At 37.8% G+C, this 23,724-nt stretch overlaps 2 protein-coding genes across 2 annotated transcripts; one reads left to right on the forward strand and one right to left on the reverse strand.

The window, feature by feature from the left end:
* Positions 1 to 351: 351 nt before the first annotated feature.
* On the reverse strand, positions 352 to 7,468 carry LOC140934558 (DELTA-stichotoxin-She4b-like). Its single transcript, XM_073384166.1, has 6 exons — positions 7,342 to 7,468; positions 5,813 to 5,924; positions 4,408 to 4,453; positions 2,966 to 3,034; positions 1,696 to 1,887; positions 352 to 1,068 (listed from the first exon to the last, which is right to left on the reverse strand). The coding sequence occupies exons 2-6, from the start codon at positions 5,915 to 5,917 to the stop codon at positions 734 to 736; spliced, it is 747 nt and encodes a 248-aa protein (XP_073240267.1). The 5' UTR covers positions 5,918 to 5,924; positions 7,342 to 7,468; the 3' UTR covers positions 352 to 733.
* Positions 7,469 to 16,660: 9,192 nt separating this feature from the next.
* LOC140934566 (uncharacterized) lies at positions 16,661 to 20,816 on the forward strand. The gene is made up of 2 exons (XM_073384174.1): positions 16,661 to 16,722; positions 18,065 to 20,816. The coding sequence occupies exon 2, from the start codon at positions 18,130 to 18,132 to the stop codon at positions 18,835 to 18,837; it is 708 nt and encodes a 235-aa protein (XP_073240275.1). The 5' UTR covers positions 16,661 to 16,722; positions 18,065 to 18,129; the 3' UTR covers positions 18,838 to 20,816.
* The last annotated feature ends 2,908 nt before the right edge of the window (positions 20,817 to 23,724 follow it).

Below are 23,724 nucleotides of genomic sequence, written 5' to 3' on the forward strand. Positions count from 1 at the left end.
ATTTGTACGTGATATTTGGCATAAATACCACTAGTGATATTTCAAAATAACAATTTTGAAATATCACTAGTGGTATTTATGCCAAATATCAAAACAAGTCATGCTATTACCTATACTAATTATATCAAAAGGATGTTCTGAAACTTTATAAAAGAGAGGTGTGCATTGGTATCTGTCAGAATTACCAACAAGTTTTTACTTATTTGTTAATTTTGTCTGAAGGGTGTCAAAACCAGGCCTTGCTTTATGGCCACTTTTGGCATTAGTCGACTAGGAAGAATATCAGTAATCACGACAGGTTTTGAATGTGCAGGTCATGTGACAAGACATACAGAGTCGCTGAGACCAGTTGTTAAACATGTATATGTTTTATTGCTAATCTTCACAATAACAGGATGTTTACATTCCATTTATTTGAATACACAAAGCCCCCTCGCGTAGCATTGTATTATCTGAATACCCGTTTAGCTATAATTAACATGATTAAGTTTCATGGTCAAAGAACCATTTTATAAGAGTGTGGATAACCTGGGGTTTTTTAAGTTAAAAATGAAGCAAGCTACCCTAATTAGCACTTTAGTATTTCTGGCCGTTAACTATGAGAAAAGTGTTATATCTAATTTTCTGTCAAAACGTAAAACCTCCCTGTCATAGGGTTATGATTTTCCCACCTCAAGCAAGAGAGATGTAGTCTATGAACTCCTAATTTCATAGATATAGACTCATAAAGAAATTATTTGTGAAGCACATAAATTTTAAGGGTGGGGTCACAAAAAGGTTTACTCCCTTGACAAGAGAATGTCATAGTACCCTTGAACCGAAAATTGGTACCCAAATCTCCCTCGTGTTCAATGTTATCTCCTCTTTTCGTGCCATTTTGTTTCATCTGGGTGATCATTTTAGGATCTATTTCTTTATACCCTTTGAAGATCTGCACATTCCAAATCAGTTTTGGGCCTTTTTCGACGTCATAGAGGAATGCTAGTGTTTCGTCGGTTTCAGGAATGTAGTATGTGAAGATTCCAAAAGCGCAATTTTTTCCATGATCTCCCAATATCAGTGCTTTTTCTAGTAATAACAAAATACAAGTAAATGTATTGTGTTAATGAATCAGTGTGACAAAAAATTGTAACTAAATGTCGTCATCGTGCATCGGGTAAATGATGATGGTGGTTAACATTTCAAGGGGAATTATAAATACGCGACGGTGTATTTCAGTAGGAGTACGCTATGATGGTAACCATCATCATCATCCTATCATTTTCTCCATCATCATTTTCATCATTATCATTGCCATTATTGCCATTGTCAGCATCTGGCAAGATATTCTTCAGAGGTAAGCACAGTTTTCCAGATTATCCCTACCTAACTGGTTTTTACCCAGGTCGCTCGATAAAATCTCCGTTTTTTAACAGTATATCAGCTCTCTATTGGTCTTAGGACCGCGTTTTTCAGTTACGAACGCGCCCATTACTGGCGTTCAACTGAAACTCCGCCCCTCTGCTTGACCAGGAATTCTTACATGATTATCAACTTAGAAAGTCGAATTCAATTTCTTTCATTTCTGCGTTATTTTATAACTACTCTCTGTAGAGCTTTAATAGGATTAAAATGATCATAATCATCGTCATCATCATCATGCCCATGTGGTTTAGTTCCCCCAAACTGACAACAAGAAAATCAAAAACACTTTACCAATTTGCAGATTTTTTGGAAGGCCCATGGAAGTTACATTTTTGTGGTCTGTGAATCTCCATTCATACCGAAGGTTGTTAGTAACGCTGACAGCAATCATGTAATTGTCTACTGGGAGCATTTCCAAAACTGTTTCCAGAAGTTCATCCGTCGATGGAGGGTCATCGACGACGATGCCTTCGTCACCATAACCTGGAATGAAATAAGTTCATTCCTCAGATATCGTTAATACAATTTGCATTCATAGTTTGCATGGGCTAATAGGGAGCTTAAGTAACAACAAAGACGGTAGCGAAAAGTTTCTTAAAAAGTGAATTCCCGCCTTTTCAAAGTCCATTGCCCTTGTCCGGTTCAATTTGTCAAATGCTGGTGAATTTTTCTGTTGTTGAATTTTAAAGGACGGTTGCCTCGTGTTCACGTGAAAAACGTGAAATCAGGTAGCCTACGTGTAACCACATCCTCCCCCCCCCCCCCAACCCCCACCGACAAAGGAAAAACGGAGAGAGGGAGCGTCTACGAAAGGCTGGAACGAATCGTGTTATGTGACGTTACTCTTAATTTATGCAATTTATGCAAGTTCTTGTACTTTCCACGAAGGAGGCGGGCTTGTTTCAGTAAACAAAGTACAAAGGATAATAGTCTATTGCTGTGTATTGGCTATTCTTTCGAACTTATTTGCAATTCAATGCATGAATGCAAGTGTATACTTTCTTTTAAGGGGGTTATGAAAGCTAACGAACAATTTTTGAACTGCCTTCGACGTGCAAGTCGCTCTCGCGAATTTGGATTTCGCCATGTACACTGTTTTCAACTACATTTGTCGCCATTGTCTTGAAATTCTGAAGAAAAGACAAAACTTGAAACAAAATCTTAAACAACTGGAAGAAAGCATGCGAAAGGTATATGCTGTAAGCGCGGAGAAAGCGGGCTTTGCTTTTAAGCCGAAAGAGTTGCAACTGAGCTCGGATTTTGCTCTGAAGCGGCCAAGACTTGAAGGTCACCTTAATGTAAGGGTGCGTTTGTTTGGGAGAATCCAAAAACGGATTTGTGATCTCAGATCATATGGAGTCTTCACTACCAAAAAAACGGAAGACCCGAAAAAGGATCATTTACCATGACAACGGTATGTCCTCGTGCCCAGAGTCTCAGAGTGGATTTTACAGATTCATGATCCGTTTTTGGATTTGCCCTAGAAAACGCAAAATCCGTTTTTGGATTCGGAAATCCGGATTTGGATTTTCCCAAAAAAACAAGCAAGATGATGTTTTACCACTGCCAACAGCATCTCTCCTGTATTCATCGACGCCAAAAAAAACATCCGAGAGGCCGTCGCCAACATCTGTCAAAGTACAAATAGAATGGCCATCAATCAGCATGAATCGAAAGGTACCTGTAGTGAGCAGCTGGAATCCCTTGCCAAAATGCTTATCAGGGGTACCTCTATAAGCAGATTGCCAGTGCTGCTTGGCAATCGCCAGTTTTAAAGAAAAAAGTTCAGCTTCTGGTCTTAAAAGAAATCGGTCGAGAATGTACTGCAATGTGTTCTAAAAAGGACCCTAGCTGTGTCAGGTCACCAGACTAAAACAAATTGTAAAGGTTTTCCTTTGACAAATTCAACGAAGAATTGATATCAAAAGCTCCATTTCTTCACGCTATTCTACGGGTCGGTTGTGTTAACGGCAGACGGAAATACTATGTAGAAGCAGGGAGTTGGTATGGCAGCAGCCTTAGACACCGCTTTTTATTATATGAATGGTGTGCAGCTACTTCTAAGTATATTTGGATATCACTCCAACTGGATAGTAAGGAATGGCATGTTTTGAAATTGAGTTCGGTAAGATTTTCGTGTAACCCAATGCATTTATTTTGAATACATGTCACGACCCTCTTCATATTAACTATTTGTGAGAAAAAAGTATCGAATTGTTGTATGCATAGTAAATGTATGGGGTTATTGGAAATCTTTTCATATTTTACACTCGTCATTATTAAAAAGTGTGGTGCTGTTTTCTATTTTGTTTTTGTCATGATCAGTATAAATTTATTTTAACAACCTTTTAAGTGTTTTGCTGATATACTTTGTGCTCCCTATCTCCGTTTTTCCTTTGTAGGGGGGAGGGTGTGGCTACACCTAAGCTAGAAATTAGGCTGTTATACGTCGTGGTCGTGCAAAGACCAGACGGCAAAGAAATGTAAAAAGGACGAGTGATTCACTTGCAAAGGTGTCGTTTTGATCATGCTTTTTGTCATTTTCAGAGGTTAAGTCTGCTAAACCGTTTCTTTGTTTTTGTGTTTTGGTTTAGGCAACAGCCGTTAACGTTCTATTCGACTGAATTAAATTCGACGTCTGAAACTAAGTCGTGCTAGTGTCGTTCTGCAGTGGAGCTACAGTCGAGCCAGCTTAGCACGGCAGTAGCACGACGTTTGAAACAGGCCTAAGACGTGTCAATACTAAATTTGAACGCCTTACAGTCCTTACAGTAAAAGTGGCGTTGTTGTTTATATTAAGAAGATTTTTGCCCATTAATTTGCAACTGAAACAAACAAAAAACAAGCAAGAAATCACAGGGGTAAAGTACACTGTACGTACCAGATGAAAAATGTTATACATAACATGCAATCAAACATAAAATAATAGAAGTAAGTGACAGTGAATTGGATACAATATAAGTAAAAATATGGCTAATATGAAGTTATAGAAAAAAAATTTACCTTGCTTGACCATTTCATTGTGTTCCTGATTGAAGTTTCTCCTTTCCTGAGAAAACGAGAAAAAAAGAATACTGAATGGTAAATTACATAACAGGCCATGTTTTTCAAAGTGAGTCCCAGAAAAAGTATCATTTTAGTCAAACGAAGTTAATCCCATTTTCATAGAAGTTTAAAGCCTTGATTGTTCAATAAAACTGTCCCCAACAAGGGGTACTTAGTGATACCCTGTTCCTGTATTAAAAAAGCATTGAAATGAATAAAAGTAAGGGAAAATAATTGAGTCAATAGCCCCGATTTTCTTTGAGTTGCCGTCAACGGGCTATGCTAGGGACCTCTAAAGAAGGACGTTAAAACAACAAACAAACTAAAACATTCAATAGTGCACTTCCTGCAAACAAAGGTCTCTCCCGTGGGACAAAAATGATGGGAAAGAGAGAGACCTCTACTTGCTTCCGACGCGTTCTTTCATGTAGCCGCCGACCACATTTGTGGCGGATACTTAGGGCCTGTTTACATGGAGGTGGGGTACCCCAGTTAGGTGAGGGTAACCCGCTTAGGTGGGATAAAGGCCTGTTTACATGGAGGTGGGGGAGGTAAAAAAATAACCCTCCTTTGCATGCAATCTTACAACCCCGCCATCCCGTAGTGCACTTTCTGAAGATTATTGAATGGTCGCTAAGCACGTAAACAAGAAAAATGATGATAATTCACGTGTTTTGGCGATTAATGCTCTTCTACATTCACTTGCTGCTTTTCTGCAACCTTCAGTGCTGTGGCTTTCTATTTTTACCTTTAATAATGATGCAAAGCCACCGCCAAGGTGAATTTTGCGCGAATTTGATGTATCACGAATCCGACCCCGGCTAGGCGGGTTACCCCATCTTGAAACGTTTACATGGCAAAATTTGGCCCCGGCTGAGAGGGTTACCCGGTCTGGCAGACCGGGCTACCCGCCTTGGCCGGTCACCCCACCTTTCATGTAAAGGTGATCAAATTAAAATGAGAGATTATATGGACAGGCGGGTTACCCCACCAAAGCAGGTTACCTCACCTACCTGGGGTCCCCCACCTCCATGTAAACAGGCCCTTACTGGTTTTCAAAACCGGTTTCGTTAAATGTGGAATGCGCGCGCCCTTTTGAGATTGCACGCTGGAATTTTCAGGTGACTCAAAACGACATTACTAGTTGTTTAGGAACCGCCAGTTCAAGCGTGATACAAAACGCATCAGAAGCCGGCAGAGGTCTCTCTCTCTTTCCTCTTCTTCTCCTCTTGCCGTGAGAGACCTCTGCTAGCAGCAGGGAAATGTGCAAGAAATGTGTATCTTGGTTCCTGAAGATAACGAATTTCTGGTGACTTAGTGAGAAATTGCAAGAGAAACAAAGAATAAAAAGTGAAACTTTTACCTTAGCATCTCGAGACAGCTTTGGGTGAAACTTTTTGATCGAGGTCACTGGAGCAACAATGCCCAAAACAACAAAGAGAAAGACGACAGTCTTTGTGTGGTCCATTCTATCCCTTATAAGAAAAGAAAATATGTAGATTTAGCGAAGGCTGAAACAGATCTCTCAAGGAATCGTTTAAGAAATGTCTCGTCGGCAGAAAAAAAAATTCAGACAGATAAGTTTTGATTTTGTAAATACACTGAAGAAACCCGAAGGGCGAGACGTCTGTATTAAACAGCAAGACATGTGAGGAAGTTTGTTGTGGATCTTTTTGTCATTCAAGTTTATATATACACTTTTTTCAAAGAAGGTTGCTTCGTTGAAGAATAATAGATGATGCATGGTCCATGTCTCATAGCCCGCGGTGCATTATGGAAACAAGTCTAATAATTATAAAAGTATGTACCAGCAACGAGCCTAGAAACCTAGACAGCAAACGCTATTGGCGCTTCTATGCTATGTCAGCGGAACGTTAAGACAATGTATTTCAAAGCACTGAATCCTAGGCTTTTTAAGACGGTGATTTGAGTTTAGGTTTTACTCTGTGGTAATATGCAAATGTTTGCAAAATGTTGCAAATGTATTTAAGGGAGTTTGTACCTGCCATAATTGCCTGAATTACGGCAAAGTTTGAACAAATTCTATGAGAGCGTTTTCGAAATATTTTGAAACGAAGTTTTAAGCATCATAAAAACAGTGAAATAGCATGCTATCCACACAATTAGCCAATTTTTTAAGAAATGATAAGCTTTGGAAACGCGGTTTCATCTCATAGTGGTTTGATTCCATTGAAAACTGTGTACAAAAATTCTGCTGCATTCTGCTGCTTTTGTTACAGTTTTTTTCAGGTAATTTGGTCCACGCCTTCAAATTTCGCATTTTTCAAAAAACTGCTCAATAAATTTTTTTATAAATTGGACAATCCCGAGATCAATTGTCAATAAATATACCCTGCAAGTTTCAAGAACATTGAAAACAGGGAAGGCTTTTAAATAGGGCCTCAAATATGACCAATTTTCCCCCCAGATTTTGTTTACAAGTAAGCGTCCTTATTCTTCACTGGCATTGTTTTCAAGAATCAAACAAACATTCGGACTCGAGGAATAATTGTTAAATAGTCCAAGATAGCGCACCAATCAGATTGCTTAAACCACCAAGATCACTGAGTGTATATTTACTAAAACCCATTATACCATACTCTCCAAATATGGTAACTGTACGCGTCTGCTTAAAATTAAAAGCAAGCTGAAAATCGGTTGTTTTTGCAAATAAAGCCGGTTGGGAAGAATTCTCGATAAAACAATTATTCCAGTCGTGATACATGAAACAAAGATTTTCAAATAACTTTTCGATATCCGTGATAACTGACCACAAATTAAAGCTTTTTGGATTTTTTTTTCGTGGAAAAATAACCCTTCAAATCCCTACAAAATTTAGATTAAGATCTTCATCTATTAATCGAGAACACCAAAGGGCAAAGGAGTACTTACGTATTGCAGCGGCTTCCAATTTGGCAAGTGAGAATCTGACAAGTACAGTTGTAGCAAGCGGCTTCGTAGACTAAAATCAATAAGGAGATGAGTGGCCAAATTTATAACACAGTTTGATATTGCTGCAGGGCACTGGGGAAGTCATAACTTCTAAAAATTAAAATATGTTTAACACATTTCACGTTTCGCGAACAACCTGAAAAGAGTCAGTAGACTTTAAAGAAAAGGTAATGGATGACTGCGACTCACAACTTGAATCATCTATTTTTGAGCAAATCGGTCAAGGTTATTCTGCACAGAAAAGACAACGATGACCGCAAATCAGTCCACGTCATTTAGTTTCTGTTAATTGACTTCAAGGACATAATTGTTTTTGCAGTCAAATTGAGAATCAGTTATTTTGGGTTAATAAGAGAATCTGGCTGAGTGAGTGACGTGTTTAACATACTTTAATTTTACGAAGTTTTGAATTTCCAATGCCCGGCGTAGAAACTAATGACGTGGATTGGTTTGCGGTCATCATGGTCTTTTCTCTGCAGGAATAACCTTGACCGATTTGCTCAAAATAGTCATTTCTTTATTCAAGCAAACAAAGCTGGTTTCGGTTGTGAGTTTCAGTCATCCATTATCTTTTCTTTTAAGTCTACCGACTCTTTGCAGTAAGTTCTATGAACGTGAAACGTAATTCAGTTAACATACTTTTAGTGTTACAAAAAGTTATGACTTTCCCATGCCCTGCATAGAATAAGCCACTCTCCCTTGATTGAATTCTACGAAACTGCTTGCTTCAACATCACTTAGTCAGATTCTCTTACTCTTAAACTAACTGATTCTCAATTACTGCAAACTAATTAGGTCAGTGAAGTCAATTAATAGAAACTAATGACGTGGACTGATTTGCGGTCGTCAATGTCTTTTCTGTGCAGAATAACCTCGACCAATTTGCTCAACATAGTCATTTCTTTATTCAAGCAAACAAAGCTGATTTCGGTTGTGAGTTTCAGTCATCCATTAGCTTTTATTTAAGGTCTACCGACCCTTCCCAGTATGTTCTATGAACGTCAGTGAAATGTGTTTAACATTTTTTCAATTTACGAAATTATGAGTTTCCAATGCCCTGCATAAAATGAGCCACTCTCCTTTAATTGTGACTACGAAGCTGCTTCAATTACACTCAGCCAGATTCTCTTACTAACAAACTAATTGATTCTCAATTTAACTGCAAACTTATTAGGTTCTTGAAGTTAATTAACAGAAAAAAACTAATGACGTGGATTGGTTTGCGGTCATCAATGTCTTTTCTTTGCAGGAATAACCTTGAACTATTTGCTCAAAATAGTCATTTCTTTCAGTATTCAAGCAAACAAAGCTGGTTTCGGTTGTGAGTTTCAGTCATCCATTAACTTTTTTTTAAAGTCTACCGACTCTTTGCAGTAAGTTCTATGAACGTGAAATGTGTTTAAGACGTTTAACATACTTTCATTGTAAGAAATTATGACTTTCCTATGACCTAAATAAAATGAGCCTTTTTCCCTTGATTGAATTCTACGAAGCTGCTCGCTGCAACTTCACTCAACCAGATTCTCTTACTCTTAAAATAAGTGATTCTCAATTTAACTGCAAACTAATTAGGTCAGTGAAGTCAATTAATAGAAACTAATGACGTGGACTGATTTGCGGTCGTCAATGTCTTTTCTGTGCAGAATAACCTTAACCGACTTTGCTCAAAATAGTTAAAATAGTTATTTCTTTCAGTATTCAAGCAAACAAATCTGGTTTCGGTTGTGAGTTTCAGTCATCCATTAAGTTGTCTTTTATATCTACAGACTCTTTCCCGTATGTTCTATGAACCTCAGTGAAGTGTGTTTAACAATTTTTCAGTTAACGAAATTATAAGTTTCCAATGCTCTGCATAAAATGAGCCACTCTCCCTTAATTGCGACTACGAAGCTGCTTTAATTACACTCAGCCAGATTCTCTTACTAACAAACTAATTGATTCTCAATTTAACTGCAAACTTATAAGGTTCTTGAAGTCAATTAGCAGAAACTAATGACGTGGATTGGTTTGCGGTCATCAATGTCTTTTCTCTGCAGGAATAATCTTGACCAATTTGCTCAAAATAGTCATTTCTTTATTCCAGCAAACAAAGCTGGTTTCGGTTGTGAGTTTCAGTCATCCATTAACTTTTCTTTAAAGTCTACCGACTCTTTGCAGAAAGTTCTAAGAACGTGAAATGCGTTTAACATCCTTTCATTGTAAGAAATTATGACTTTTTCATGCCCTGCATAAAATGAGCCACTCTCCCTTGATTGAATTCTACGAAGCTGCTCGCTGCAAGTTCACTCAACCAGATTCTCTTACTCTTAAAATAAGTGATTCTCAATTTAACTGCAAACTAATTAGGTCAGTGAAGTCAATTAATAGAAACTAATGACGTGGACTGATTTGCGGTCGTCAATGTCTTTTCTGTGCAGAATAACCTTAACCGACTTTGCTCAAAATAGTTAAAATAGTTATTTCTTTCAGTATTCAAGCAAACAAATCTGGTTTCGGTTGTGAGTTTCAGTCATCCATTAAGTTGTCTTTTATATCTACAGACTCTTTCCCGTATGTTCTATGAACCTCAGTGAAGTGTGTTTAACAATTTTTCAGTTAACGAAATTATAAGTTTCCAATGCTCTGCATAAAATGAGCCACTCTCCCTTAATTGTGACTACGAAGCTGCTTTAATTACACTCAGCCAGATTCTCTTACTAACAAACTAATTGATTCTCAATTTAACTGCAAACTTATAAGGTTCTTGAAGTCAATTAGCAGAAACTAATGACGTGGATTGGTTTGCGGTCATCAATGTCTTTTCTCTGCAGGAATAATCTTGACCAATTTGCTCAAAATAGTCATTTCTTTATTCCAGCAAACAAAGCTGGTTTCGGTTGTGAGTTTCAGTCATCCATTAACTTTTCTTTAAAGTCTACCGACTCTTTGCAGAAAGTTCTAAGAACGTGAAATGCGTTTAACATCCTTTCATTGTAAGAAATTATGACTTTTCCATGCCCTGCATAAAATGAGCCACTCTCCCTTGATTGAATTCTACGAAGCTGCTCGCTGCAAGTTCACTCAACCAGATTCTCTTACTCTTAAAATAAGTGATTCTCAATTTAACTGCAAACTAATTAGGTCAGTGAAGTCAATTAATAGAAACTAATGACGTGGACTGATTTGCGGTCGTCAATGTCTTTTCTGTGCAGAATAACCTTAACCGACTTTGCTCAAAATAGTTAAAATAGTTATTTCTTTCAGTATTCAAGCAAACAAATCTGGTTTCGGTTGTGAGTTTCAGTCATCCATTAAGTTGTCTTTTATATCTACAGACTCTTTCCCGTATGTTCTATGAACCTCAGTGAAGTGTGTTTGACAATTTTTCAGTTAACGAAATTATAAGTTTCCAATGCTCTGCATAAAATGAGCCACTCTCCCTTAATTGCGACTACGAAGCTGCTTTAATTACACTCAGCCAGATTCTCTTACTAACAAACTAATTGATTATCAATTTAACTGCAAACTTATAAGGTTCTTGAAGTCAATTAGCAGAAATTAATGACGTGGATTGGTTTGCGGTCATCAATGTCTTTTCTCTGCAGGAATAATCTTGACCAATTTGCTCAAAATAGTCATTTCTTTATTCCAGCAAACAAAGCTGGTTTCGGTTGTGAGTTTCAGTCATCCATTAACTTTTCTTTAAAGTCTACCGACTCTTTGCAGAAAGTTCTAAGAACGTGAAATGCGTTTAACATCCTTTCATTGTAAGAAATTATGACTTTTCCATGCCCTGCATAAAATGAGCCACTCTCCCTTGATTGAATTCTACGAAGCTGCTCGCTGCAAGTTCACTCAACCAGATTCTCTTACTCTTAAAATAAGTGATTCTCAATTTAACTGCAAACTAATTAGGTCAGTGAAGTCAATTAATAGAAACTAATGACGTGGACTGATTTGCGGTCGTCAATGTCTTTTCTGTGCAGAATAACCTTAACCGACTTTGCTCAAAATAGTTAAAATAGTTATTTCTTTCAGTATTCAAGCAAACAAATCTGGTTTCGGTTGTGAGTTTCAGTCATCCATTAAGTTGTCTTTTATATCTACAGACTCTTTCCCGTATGTTCTATGAACCTCAGTGAAGTGTGTTTGACAATTTTTCAGTTAACGAAATTATAAGTTTCCAATGCTCTGCATAAAATGAGCCACTCTCCCTTAATTGCGACTACGAAGCTGCTTTAATTACACTCAGCCAGATTCTCTTACTAACAAACTAATTGATTATCAATTTAACTGCAAACTTATAAGGTTCTTGAAGTCAATTAGCAGAAATTAATGACGTGGATTGGTTTGCGGTCATCAATGTCTTTTCTCTGCAGGAATAATCTTGACCAATTTGCTCAAAATAGTCATTTCTTTATTCCAGCAAACAAAGCTGGTTTCGGTTGTGAGTTTCAGTCATCCATTAACTTTTCTTTAAAGTCTACCGACTCTTTGCAGAAAGTTCTAAGAACGTGAAATGCGTTTAACATCCTTTCATTGTAAGAAATTATGACTTTTTCATGCCCTGCATAAAATGAGCCACTCTCCCTTGATTGAATTCTACGAAGCTGCTCGCTGCAAGTTCACTCAACCAGACTCTCTTACTCTTAAAATAAGTGATTCTCAATTTAACTGCAAACTAATTAGGTCAGTGAAGTCAATTAATAGAAACTAATGACGTGGACTGATTTGCGGTCGTCAATGTCTTTTCTGTGCAGAATAACCTTAACCGACTTTGCTCAAAATAGTTAAAATAGTTATTTCTTTCAGTATTCAAGCAAACAAATCTGGTTTCGGTTGTGAGTTTCAGTCATCCATTAAGTTGTCTTTTATATCTACAGACTCTTTCCCGTATGTTCTATGAACCTCAGTGAAGTGTGTTTAACAATTTTTCAGTTAACGAAATTATAAGTTTCCAATGCTCTGCATAAAATGAGCCACTCTCCCTTAATTGTGACTACGAAGCTGCTTTAATTACACTCAGCCAGATTCTCTTACTAACAAACTAATTGATTCTCAATTTAACTGCAAACTTATAAGGTTCTTGAAGTCAATTAGCAGAAACTAATGACGTGGATTGGTTTGCGGTCATCAATGTCTTTTCTCTGCAGGAATAATCTTGACCAATTTGCTCAAAATAGTCATTTCTTTATTCCAGCAAACAAAGCTGGTTTCGGTTGTGAGTTTCAGTCATCCATTAACTTTTCTTTAAAGTCTACCGACTCTTTGCAGAAAGTTCTAAGAACGTGAAATGCGTTTAACATCCTTTCATTGTGAGAAATTATGACTTTTTCATGCCCTGCATAAAATGAGCCACTTTCCCTTGATTGAATTCTAGGAAGCTGCTCGCTGCAACTTCACTCAGCCAGATTCTCTTACTAACAAAATAACTAACAAATTTAAACGGATGTTTTCGCAGGCTATTGAAGTCAATTAGTAGAAACTAATGACGTGGACTGACTTAATGTCATCAATGTCTTTTCTGTGCAGAATAACCTTGACCAATTTGCTCAAAATAGTCATTTCTTTATTGAAGCAAACAAAGCTGTTTTCGGTTCTGAGTTTCAGTCATCCATTAACTTTTCTTTAAAGTCTACCGACTCTTTCCAGTATGTTCTATGAACTTGAAATGTGTTTAGGATACTTTCAATTAGGAAGTTATGACTTTTCCAAGTCCTGCATAAAATGAGCCACTTTCCCTTGGTTGAATTCTACGAGGATGCTTGCTCAACTAGATGGTCTCTTACTAACAAACTAATTGATTCTCAATCACTGCAAACTTAATAGATCCGTGAAATCAATTAGCAGAAATTAATGACGTGGATTGGTTTGCGGTCATCAATGTCTTTTCTGAGCAGAATGATCTTGACCGATTTGCTCAAAAATAAATAGTCATTTTTTGTTTTAAGTGGAGGGGGGGGGGGGGGGGGGGGAGGGAAGGGTCTCAAGGAAATCGGTGGTACAGTCCTTCTGCCAGTATGAAATCACGTCTCGCGGCAGTGACTTTGAAAATGGCGAGTAAAGTGTTTATCGAAGAGACCGCAAAAAATTTTGAATTTATCACGGAAATACTTTTTCGATTTTTTGGATTGGGAGGTTTTAAGATCCCTATTGTCATAGAAAACCAGACTTTGGTACTTTTTTTCTAAACGAAACGTCCAGTGGCCATGGTGTAATGAATTTTAAAGATCGATTCCTTTCTATCGTCCAGCAAATTTCTCGAGCATTGATATCGAACGGTCACAGCAACATTGAGGAATTTAGACACAGCAATACGAGGTTCATTAAAGGATATTCTAGGCTTTAAGTGCGCGTATTTTTAGCTCTTAAGAGCCAATGGAAACTTTATATTAGTGATATTACCATACAAAGTTTTTGCAATACAGGGTGTCCCAAAAGTTTGTTCCTCTACTTTATAAGTCTGTATTTCAGTACGATTGGACTTGGTAAACAAATCATTTCAACAGAAATTGTGTCTTTCAATCTAAATCACTATTTTCATACTTGTTGTGCCATCTTTTGACTCGAATATTCTATTTGTGTACTTCCTTACCAAAAGTGCGCGAGCATATTTTCCAGCCACATATTTTTTGTAATTGATAGCCCGAACTGCTCGAACTCCTCTCTTGTTTTTTGTGAATATCACGAAAGATAAACCCTCTTGACACAAAAACGTTCAGCTGCGTGAGAGCATAAGCCTGTATACTTCGATTTACTGGCTTATCTGTTGTAGAAATTGCTAAAAAACCGGAAAAATCCGAATGTTGGGTGGTAGAATGATCATGGAGCAATGAAGGTTATGGAGGCAAGAAACTAAGGGGAAGACTAAAGCCCTGAATAAGGCAGCTAAAATAGTTTTAAAGAAGGCTAGATACAAAATAGGAGACTCGACAAGGAAGCTCAGTCTCACATAGTTAGCCAGCTAAATAAAAGGGTCATGAAAAGTTGTTTAAAATGTTTAAAATTAGAGGCTCCTGAGATGGCAAGAAAACCTCTGCTTAGTCTGCCAATTAACGCCCAGCTCGTTTCAAATTTGTAATGAAGTACAAAAGCCTTGCTATGGAAGGGGGCCGGGATGATTATCTTTTCTGGATGAATGCCCAAAGTATATTTTTTTCACTTGTCTAAACGAAACGAATTTTGTTTGGGGGTTGAACTGGATCCTGCGCACCAGGTGATAAAAAAGCTCAAAATGGATCATTTGTGGGTCAACACGATGTATTCCACTTCATGCCGCAACGGCTACAGAATGTGATAAAAAAACAAAAAGGGCAATTGCCAGTTATTGAAATTCTGAACACATGTACTTCATAGAGAAATAAACATCTTCTAGAAATTTCATGTAAAAATGAAGCTTTGATCAAAAGATATAGTGCATGAAGTTAGAGGAACGAACTTTTGGGACACCCTGTATTATTAACTACAGCACACTGTTGACACGATGACAACAGCAAAACAACCACAGCAAGAATTACCTTAAAGGATTGGCAGCAAGCAACAATTTATAAGCAATTAAAGACAAATCCAAACTACCAAACAATCATTTTTTCAAAAAGCCAATTGAACAGCTGTAAAGCGCTATAAGTAGGCCATGACACAAGAAACCAAGTCAGACTAGAAATACAGTATAGCAAAAACCTCGTAAAGCTATAAAGGTAAAATGGTACAAAGAAACAGAAAACCCTGGAGTCGAACCCCGTTCATCTGCTCGTGCAAGCAACTCTTGACCACTGCACCACAGTGCCACTTTGTTAAACAATTAATTTTGTGGTATCAAAACCATTTTTCTCGACCATAGAAGCTGTTTGAAGCTGGTGGAGCTGTATTTATCATGAATTCAATTATACATTTGAGGAAAATTAGCTTGAGCGCGTTTTTTAAAGCTATTTCGCATTTTTCGGTTTCAACGGGCCGATCGATGTAGATAATCGATCAAACCAGCTTTACTGAATTTGGTGGAGAAATTGATGGTTTTCACGGTGACGTCATCAGATTGCAAAGTCAAAAAAGCGAGGTTTTACGAATTCTTATTTACAATAGGTTGAAGATTGATAGGAAATAAATCTTTGTACAAGTTTCCAGCCCCGAAGCATGTTTCATTTCAAAAATACAGCAATTTGAACTTCCGAATTTTCACAGTGCGTGACACCAAAATAGGAATGCTGTCTCCTTGAAAAAAAGTCTCTCAACTTGATTTTCAGCAGTTTAACCATTTCAAGTATTAGAAGATATTTTTATGCGCACGTATGCTAGTTCTCGAGTGAAAAGGAGGAGCTTTTATAGAAAAAGTGAACTCCAGATGTTTTTTTTGATTTCCGGCGGCCATATTGGTGGACAGTTTCTGTCCACCAATATGGCGTCTCCATACAAAGCTCTACAAAGGTGCGTGAAATGTTTCGGCAAATAACTCAGAAACTGTGGGCCACAAAGACCTGAGATTTGGACAAATTGTTTTTATATTAGTCTTTTATAACATTTCACTTTCTTGGCTTCTCCCACTGGACGGTTTCAAATGTATTTTTTTTGTGCCGTGTTTATTGCGTGACGGTGAAAACGAAGAATAGGAGATCAACAAAGGCCCACACTGGAAAGGATTGATATGAATTTAGGTCGGTTTAATTAGCGAAAGAATAGATGAAATATAAATATGTGTGATCTGTGAATGGAACTTCCTATTCTGGAGACCAGACCTTGCCTATTTTAGAGAGAAAAAAAAAAGGATTTAAGTTTTGATGCCCTCGCCGGTCCCGTGAAAAAGATGGCGATCCCGCAACATTGACACAAAACAAATTAACAAAATTATACAATTACGGACACAAAATATCAAAACGATTAAGCAGATTATAGCAACAACAAAGCTCACACACTTACGATCAAATTAGCGATATATAGCGATATTTACTTGCTTCTTACCTTTTCCTTTACCTCGCTCGTCCTAATGACTGTGGTATCCCTTGCGAATTTGCACTAGCGACCCGAGGCTTTTAACGTAGGTTGAAAACAATAGTCACCCCCCCGCACTTTATTTAATCAAACAAAGCTGATTCAAGTTGTGAGTTGCAGTCATCCATTACCTTTTCTTTAAAGTCTACTGACTCTTTTCAGGTTGTTCGCGGAACGTGAAATGTGTTAAACATATTTTAATTTTTAGAAGTTATGACTTCCCAATTGCCCTGCAGCAATATCAAACTGTGTTATAAAATGGCCACTCATCTCCTCATTGATTTTAGTCTACGAAGCCGCTTGCTGCAACTATACTTGTCAGATTCTCACTTACCAACTGGGAGGCCGCTGCAATACGTAAGTACTCGCTCCTTTGTCAAAAAATAGTGTTCGCAATTAACAGATGGAGACCTTTATCTAATTTTGTAGGGATTTGAGGGTTTTTTCCACGAAAAAAATAAGAAAAAGCTTTAATTTGTGGTCAGTTATCACGGATATCGAAAAGGAATTTCTTTGTTTCATGTATCAGGACCGGCATGTGTTTCATCAACCGTATGTCGATTTTCATGCGAATAAACATAAAAATCAATGTATAATAGAAAATACTATATATATTGAAAATATCATTGTGTCTTTGAAGTTCCGTGAGAGCTTTGAAATATTTCGTGAAAAGTTGGAGACGATACATAGGTTATTCAAATTTAAATAGAGTAAATTTCCATAAGTTTATCAAAAGAGGACAAGAAAGATTAGTATTATTTTCGATGATTGGTTAACCTTATTTATTATCATCAGTGACGGAATAATCTTATGAAGCTAATTGGTAATGTCGTTTAGAAAACAGAAATTTTAAAGTAACTGAAATACCTTTAATTCCAATTGAATTTTTTACTATATTGTTTTTTCAAACTTGCCTAAAAGGGCACAGATCTAGATCAATGATTATTTCATCTGTCAGTTACATCTGGTATATCGATTGTGTTCGATAAAATTCATTTCCTCTCCGAAACGTGCTCAAGAACCCCCAATGTCATGAAGAGATGGAATCAGATTATGTGCGAGAGTCTTTTAAAACAGACATAGCTCCTGAGATTTTCTGTTTACTCCTAAGTGCTTCAGCAAAGACTCTACTATTTCACTATCTATTTTAAAAGAGTAGGATGGTCGTAAGACATGAAATGAGAATAAAAGTGACTGAACAAGCAACACTGTGATATTTTATGTTAGCGAAGTACTATAATCTGAGCTAATCTGTACCGTACTGCGATTCTTCCTTCGCTTGACTGTACAAAACGAAAATTACGAAAGTGTTTTCCATTCTTCACGCGACGAGACATTCAGTCAAAAACTTACATAGTGGAGATATTAAATAGCCACAGGCAAGGAATTATTAGTAGGAACACCTAGATTCTTGGCACACAAAAAAATGTTTGCCTTTATGCATTTTCGCTGGAGGGGGGCGGGGGGGTCGCTTTGTTTAATGGAATGGATGCTGTCCAATTATTTCCTCTAATTAAGAATACTAAATTAAAGCAGTAGCTATAAAACCAGTAGCGTCGTAATTCCTCGTTAAATAGTGAGAACCGAGCCCCATCCAAGAAACTGAGCCTAAATGACGGCCATGGCATAATTAGCTGTTTACGCCTTGTACAATTTCTTTGCAATGATAATTTGAAAAGTTACTCAACTCTTGCTACAGGCAAACCGTAACGGAATTGCAGTCTTCGATAAGGATATTCTTGGCCACAATCCTGGACACAAGCCATGGGAAATACCATTACTGACGCGAAAAAACAGGAGCAAAAAGAAAATGACGCCGAAATCAAAGAAATGCTAAATACTATGAACAACATGATGACGCAGAAGTGTGCTGCCATATCGGCCCAGTTTAAGGACGCAGCAGTTGCAGACCCAACCCTTCCCATTGTAGCAGTCGTGGACAAAACAGAGAAGTACATGCTCCAAATCAAGCAAGTAGCTAACGAAGACGTAACAAATGGTTTAAATGAAGTTTTGTCCGGGGACTTTATGCAAGGGTTAAAAGATTCGATCACGGGGGCCATGAACGTTTTCTTGGGCGACGAAAGTGAAGGCGAGAGTCAAGAGACCGATTTTCATGTCGTGTACGCTAACAACAGCTTGCTGAGGGTCGACTACCTGATGTACAAGTATAATTTCTCCTCCAAAGGAATCCTGCATAAATTCGAGAACGCATTCTGTTACGTCATGCAGATTGGTGTCCTCGACTTGGAGAAAGTGAATTCCCAGGTTCTTTTGTACGAGATGACCAAGTCCATTGGCAATGACAACCTCGAAAATGCTGCAAGAGAGTTAGATCAGCTAGCTCAGTTTGGCAAAAAGCTGTACGCCACCATTCGTGACTTGAACGCCGCTGGTAAACCAGACGACGAGGAAAAGCGGGAGCCGAAAACAGAGGAAGGCGAGGAACACGACGAACAGGGAGACTATTAATGAAACAAGTCAAACGAAACAAACAGTCAGCATACAAATTAGACGCTTTTATTTTTAGTCAATGTAAAACGAAGTTTGCGTTTGTTTAGTCATGGGCACCCAACGAGAATATAGTTCAAAACCACTTAGACATAGCACTGTTAAACGTATTTTAGTATTTACACGGTAAATATAGGCATATTTTTATCCCCTAAAAATTTTTTATCTGTTCGGATTTCTTAGGTGAAAGTCTAGTGATCCGTAAATTATAGGGATCAAAACTTACCTTTTCGAAATTTTCAATTAGAAAAAAGGCCCCCGAAAATTCTAGGTGACCTTTTTAGGGTAAAAATCCGTAAAAAATGAGGAATTATACCATTTTTTTGATGTTCCAAAATCCTAGGAGAGGCAGGCAAGGAAGAGATTTTACAACAAATGTTCCGAAAATTGTAGATCTCAAATCGTCCTCAGAACAGATATTTTTTCGAAAATTGACGTTGGGTGCCCCTGTTTAGTTAATGGTGGTTGGCGGAATAAAGGGAATACTGTATTGTTACCAGCTACCCAAGTGGGCAAGATGGTTCTTTCTGGCCTGTTCCGAGGGTCCTCAATAGGGTTTTTAAATTTTTTTTCTCAATCCCGTAATGTCGATGACTATTTTCGACATCCCACACACCGTTGCTCTAAAATCCCGAATCCTGCCCATCAATTACAGGTAATCACCAGATCCTGAAAAAAACATCGGGAATCCTCTGTTCTAGATAATGACATTAGATTACATACTTGTGGCCAAGGTTGCTCTGGAAAGGGTGGAAAGGATGGTAAGGATGGTAGCATTTGGCCTACTTTATTTTTTTTTTGTCTCACTCCATGAAAAAGCTGAAAAGACCGAGGCATTTATTTTACACTATGCAGTTCTGAAATTTCTGATATATTTTCTTTTCGCCTGCTTCTGAGTATTGAATGAAGTGTATACCTGTAAGGAGTGAGACTGCTCGGTGTAACAATAGTTTTCTGGCTAAAACTTTGATAAAACTGGCTGAAACATGTTTAGCACACTTGTTGATCGCTAACTACGAATGTTACAGCGTTTAATGGCTCTCTTTCTTGATGCTGTGAGTGAAAATGGACTTGTAGACGAAGTATTTGAGCATACCTTTCATGAAGAAAAGGGCTAGTAATTTGAGGGGTTGAAAATTACAAGGTCTATTCTATACGTAAACAACAAGGCCGGGTAGAGGGTCTTGCGCTAAGCAAAGTTTTCTTGCCTTTGTCTTTGGTATCCTGATAGCCGGGGCTTCTAGATACCGTAAAATTCCAAAAATAAGCCCCGGGGCTTATATTTTTCAAAGGCCCTTTTTGAGGGGCTTATATTCGGAGGGGCTCATTTACGGAGGGAAATTTTCGTCTCAAAATCGATTGGGCTAGCCTTATAGTTGGAAGTAAATTTACCGTTTTTGCTTTGTTTTACTTTGTATTTGAGGGCAATTTTCCAATTGCAAGCCTTATGTTTGGAGGGGCGATTTAACGGAGGGCTTTTTACGTTACCGGTTTGGAGGGCTTATATTTGGAGGGGCTTATTTTGGTCTTTTACTGTAGCTTCTAAGGGAAGGCTTTTCCTTGCCTAGTACAGAGAGAAGCGACCACTACAAGGCCGAAACTCTTAACTTAGAGCCAGAAGCGAGTTGCGCGCGTGCTGTCAATTAACAAAACATCAAATTCCATGAAGCACGCGAGAATTTACCGCGCTTTGTTGCCCTCCGAAATCTTTCCGAAATATGGTATTGTTTAGAAAGAACAGTGTGAGAAATTGTCACGCATTGTCCTTTTCTTGTGTGCGGTTTCACTGTTCGAGGTGAACTCACAAGCTTAACATGCTGGGCTAAGAGCAACAAAAAGGACAAAATCCGCTATCCTGATAGTAAATCTAAAGAAAATGAATAGTCGCAAGTGAAGGAGTGTAAATGAGGTATGTAGAAATAAAGGTTTTTTTCTCTATTGCAGCTATTCACTATTGTTTCCTCCCTTTCTACAACATTACCATATTTCGGAAAGATTTCGGAGGGCAACTAAGCGCGATAAACTCTCGCGTGCTGCATGACAATTTGTTGTTGTACTAAACTCGGAACAACAGGAAATTCCAGAGCAAAGAAACATCCAAACCTACGACATCGCCTCAATATTTACTCGCTTTTGCGCCCATGTAAGACAACTTTAAAAGTTTTCAATCAATACGAAATTCGGGGACTTAATAGTACACTGATCAATTAACGGTACTGAATATGTTTAGTCTAAGTGTATTCCATGTGTCATAATGGTTTTATAATAAAGATCGATTTGTTTTAGTGTAAGAGATTTACAGATGGAGGATGTGCCTATTGAAATACTGGATCGAACCTCTTTACAGGGACCGCACAGAGGGAGGGGCTGGCGGGGGGGGGGGGGGGGGGGGCTTTAGCCCCCCTCACTTTTTTGCAAGAATAAAAATAAATTAAACAAAAAATAATTTAACAAAAGTAACGGAGTGAAAAATAGCAAAAAATCGTTAATTCGAAAGTGACCAGAGTTACTGGCAAAGACAAACGCGCAGATAAAAAGACAGAATGAAGCATTAGTCGTTACAATTGTAAAATATTTTTTCGCTTCTAACCTAGCAGAGGTAAACGTTTTTAAATGGCTTCTTTTTCCTGCGGACCTCTCAGGAAAACGCGTTGTTTCGTAATTGGTCAATTTCGATCCAAAGTAATAACTGGGTTTAGTTTATAAGGCGATTCTCAAACAAATTGTTTATTAGTTTCAACCTTGATTTTTGGAAGATCGTGAAGTTATTGTTTCTCTTGTTATTGTGCGTCCTGATTTTAGCTCGATCAGCGCGAAGTCCGTCTTTTGATGTCAGGCTTCACGGCTCGTTGAACATTCCAATTGCAAGTTTTGTTGAACGCGGTCTGTTTCTAAAAACATTTTGTCATCGAAAGTACTTAAACCGCAGAATTGTGTATAGCTCTGGTCATCAAGGAACATTCAATCCGTCGGTTATTACGAACAAAGAAGTGCACATGGTACACGGCAACATAAATACAAACGACGAGACTTCACATACCACTAGTAATGCAAAGAAGAGATCTCTTAAAATTTCTGATTACTTTTCCAAACAAAATGGAAAACCTTCTTTATTTGGTGAGTAAACTCTGCATAATTTTTGCTACTTTTTTCTGAATCCGTTCTATAATTGAATTTTCATTCACTAAATTATTTTCAGTTACCGTTTTTGTTTTGCCGTGTAAATATTTTGAATGAATAATTAAACAATTATTGAACTCGGCTTTCGTATGATATGAAGATATACAGACCTCGGAGGGTGTTATCCACCGGGCTCAAGCCTTCGGCTTTGGCGGGTAACCCCCTCGATCTGCATAACTCTTCATATCAGACTCAGCCTCGTGCAATAATTGCTCAGTAATTATACAGCCTTGAGTTCAAGCAAAATCGTTGGATTTCTGGCATATTTATAGTAATTAAAGGTTGATATCAGCAGTATAACATAACAATCTATGATATTTCAATTTAGTGATGGTGAATTTTCAGACCCGATAGCAACATCACTGAAGATGTGGAAAAAAATCAATAGTTTTATCGTTATTCGCATTCTCCGTCACTTTAGAGAAATTGAATAGAAATCCACAAGCATGCCCCCCCCCCCCCGGCCCCCCCCCCGGCCCCCCCCCAAAATTTTCCTTCACGCATTCTTCTTTAGCCCCCCACTCGAAAACTTGCTGCGCGGTCGCTGCTTTAATAGTTTATTCTTTCTATCCAATGGAATAGAATGCGGAAAAATTGGTTTCTGTCCTGTGTTTTTCTTTACCCTGTACGGGCCCTAACCCAAAAAAAGTAAAATCAAGTGTAAGTTAAATTATTATTATAGCTAAGTTCTGCTATATCAAAGTCAAGATTACTCAAATATTCTTTAATAATGAAACGGATCGATGAAACCACCGTGATTTCAGTCACGTGATCCCAGAAGTGTCGCGACCAAACACAGGGATCTAAGTATTTTTAAAATGGTTCTTACAGTTCACCAATGGAAACTAGTCGAATTTCTAATTTTTCTCATATGCTTGGTGTATTTTGGTGAAGCAAAAAAGCATATCAAAGAAAATGACGGTAGGTGTTGGCGCGCTTATTTACCTGTCTAATTTAGTCAACAGTGGAACGTTATGAAATATCAATTTAGAAATGATCGACTTCGTTTACTGTCGATTGAACAAAACACATAGCAGTTATACTAACAAAACTCTTTTCACGCACCGGAAAGAACTGTTCACTGGTGTTTATGTCAGTCTGGTAGCGATCTCTATGTTGAAACGAGTGCGTAAAACAAATTGTTTACGAAATCAAACAAAATGCCAATTATCATGTTATGGAAATAGAATGACTCTGAAAGACACAACAAAATGCTTCTCTGCTGATGTGTAAGCATAGCTTTTTAGTATTCAATAGATTAACGTTGCATCTTTTTGCCTCCAAAATATCTAATATTTCTTATTCCAGTATCTTCATCTAGTCTCGTCTTAGTTTCGAATCAGTCTTAATGCCACCTGTCTCTAAAAGTTCCTTTAACAACCTGCCGCCTCTCACTGTAGTTTTGTTTGTTGATTAAACATATAACCTGCAGACTCATCAAGCCACGAAGACGAGACGAAGTCTACATTTGTCACAATAAGAATCCCCACCAATAAAAAAGGTACGGTATTGAGTATCGTTAAGAAAGCTTCACTTTCTGACACGTTTAATAGGAAATTTTATCCTGAGGTGTGAGAACATTTAACACTAAGGTCGTCTATATATGTAAGGGAATCCAAGATAGTCTTGGATTCTAGATTCCACCCGTGGATTGCGGATTTCAGATAC

The sequence above is a fragment of the Porites lutea genome, chromosome 1, assembly GCF_958299795.1.
Source record: "Porites lutea chromosome 1, jaPorLute2.1, whole genome shotgun sequence".
NCBI classification, from domain to species: domain Eukaryota; kingdom Metazoa; phylum Cnidaria; class Anthozoa; order Scleractinia; family Poritidae; genus Porites; species Porites lutea.

What these genes read in the sequence shown, in the direction of transcription:
- LOC140934558 (XM_073384166.1), bottom strand. Translation starts at nt 5,917, where the DNA reads ATGGACCACACAAAGACTGTCGTCTTTCTCTTTGTTGTTTTGGGCATT. An exon ending in GAGAGATGCTGTTGGCAGTG is followed by an intron (nt 1,888 to 2,965) that starts GTAAAACATCAT and finishes ATTTCATTCCAG; the next exon opens with GTTATGGTGACGAAGGCATC. An exon ending in TCCAAAAAATCTGCAAATTG is followed by an intron (nt 1,069 to 1,695) that starts GTAAAGTGTTTT and finishes TGTTATTACTAG; the next exon opens with AAAAAGCACTGATATTGGGA.
- LOC140934566 (XM_073384174.1), top strand. Translation starts at nt 18,130, where the DNA reads ATGGGAAATACCATTACTGACGCGAAAAAACAGGAGCAAAAAGAAAAT.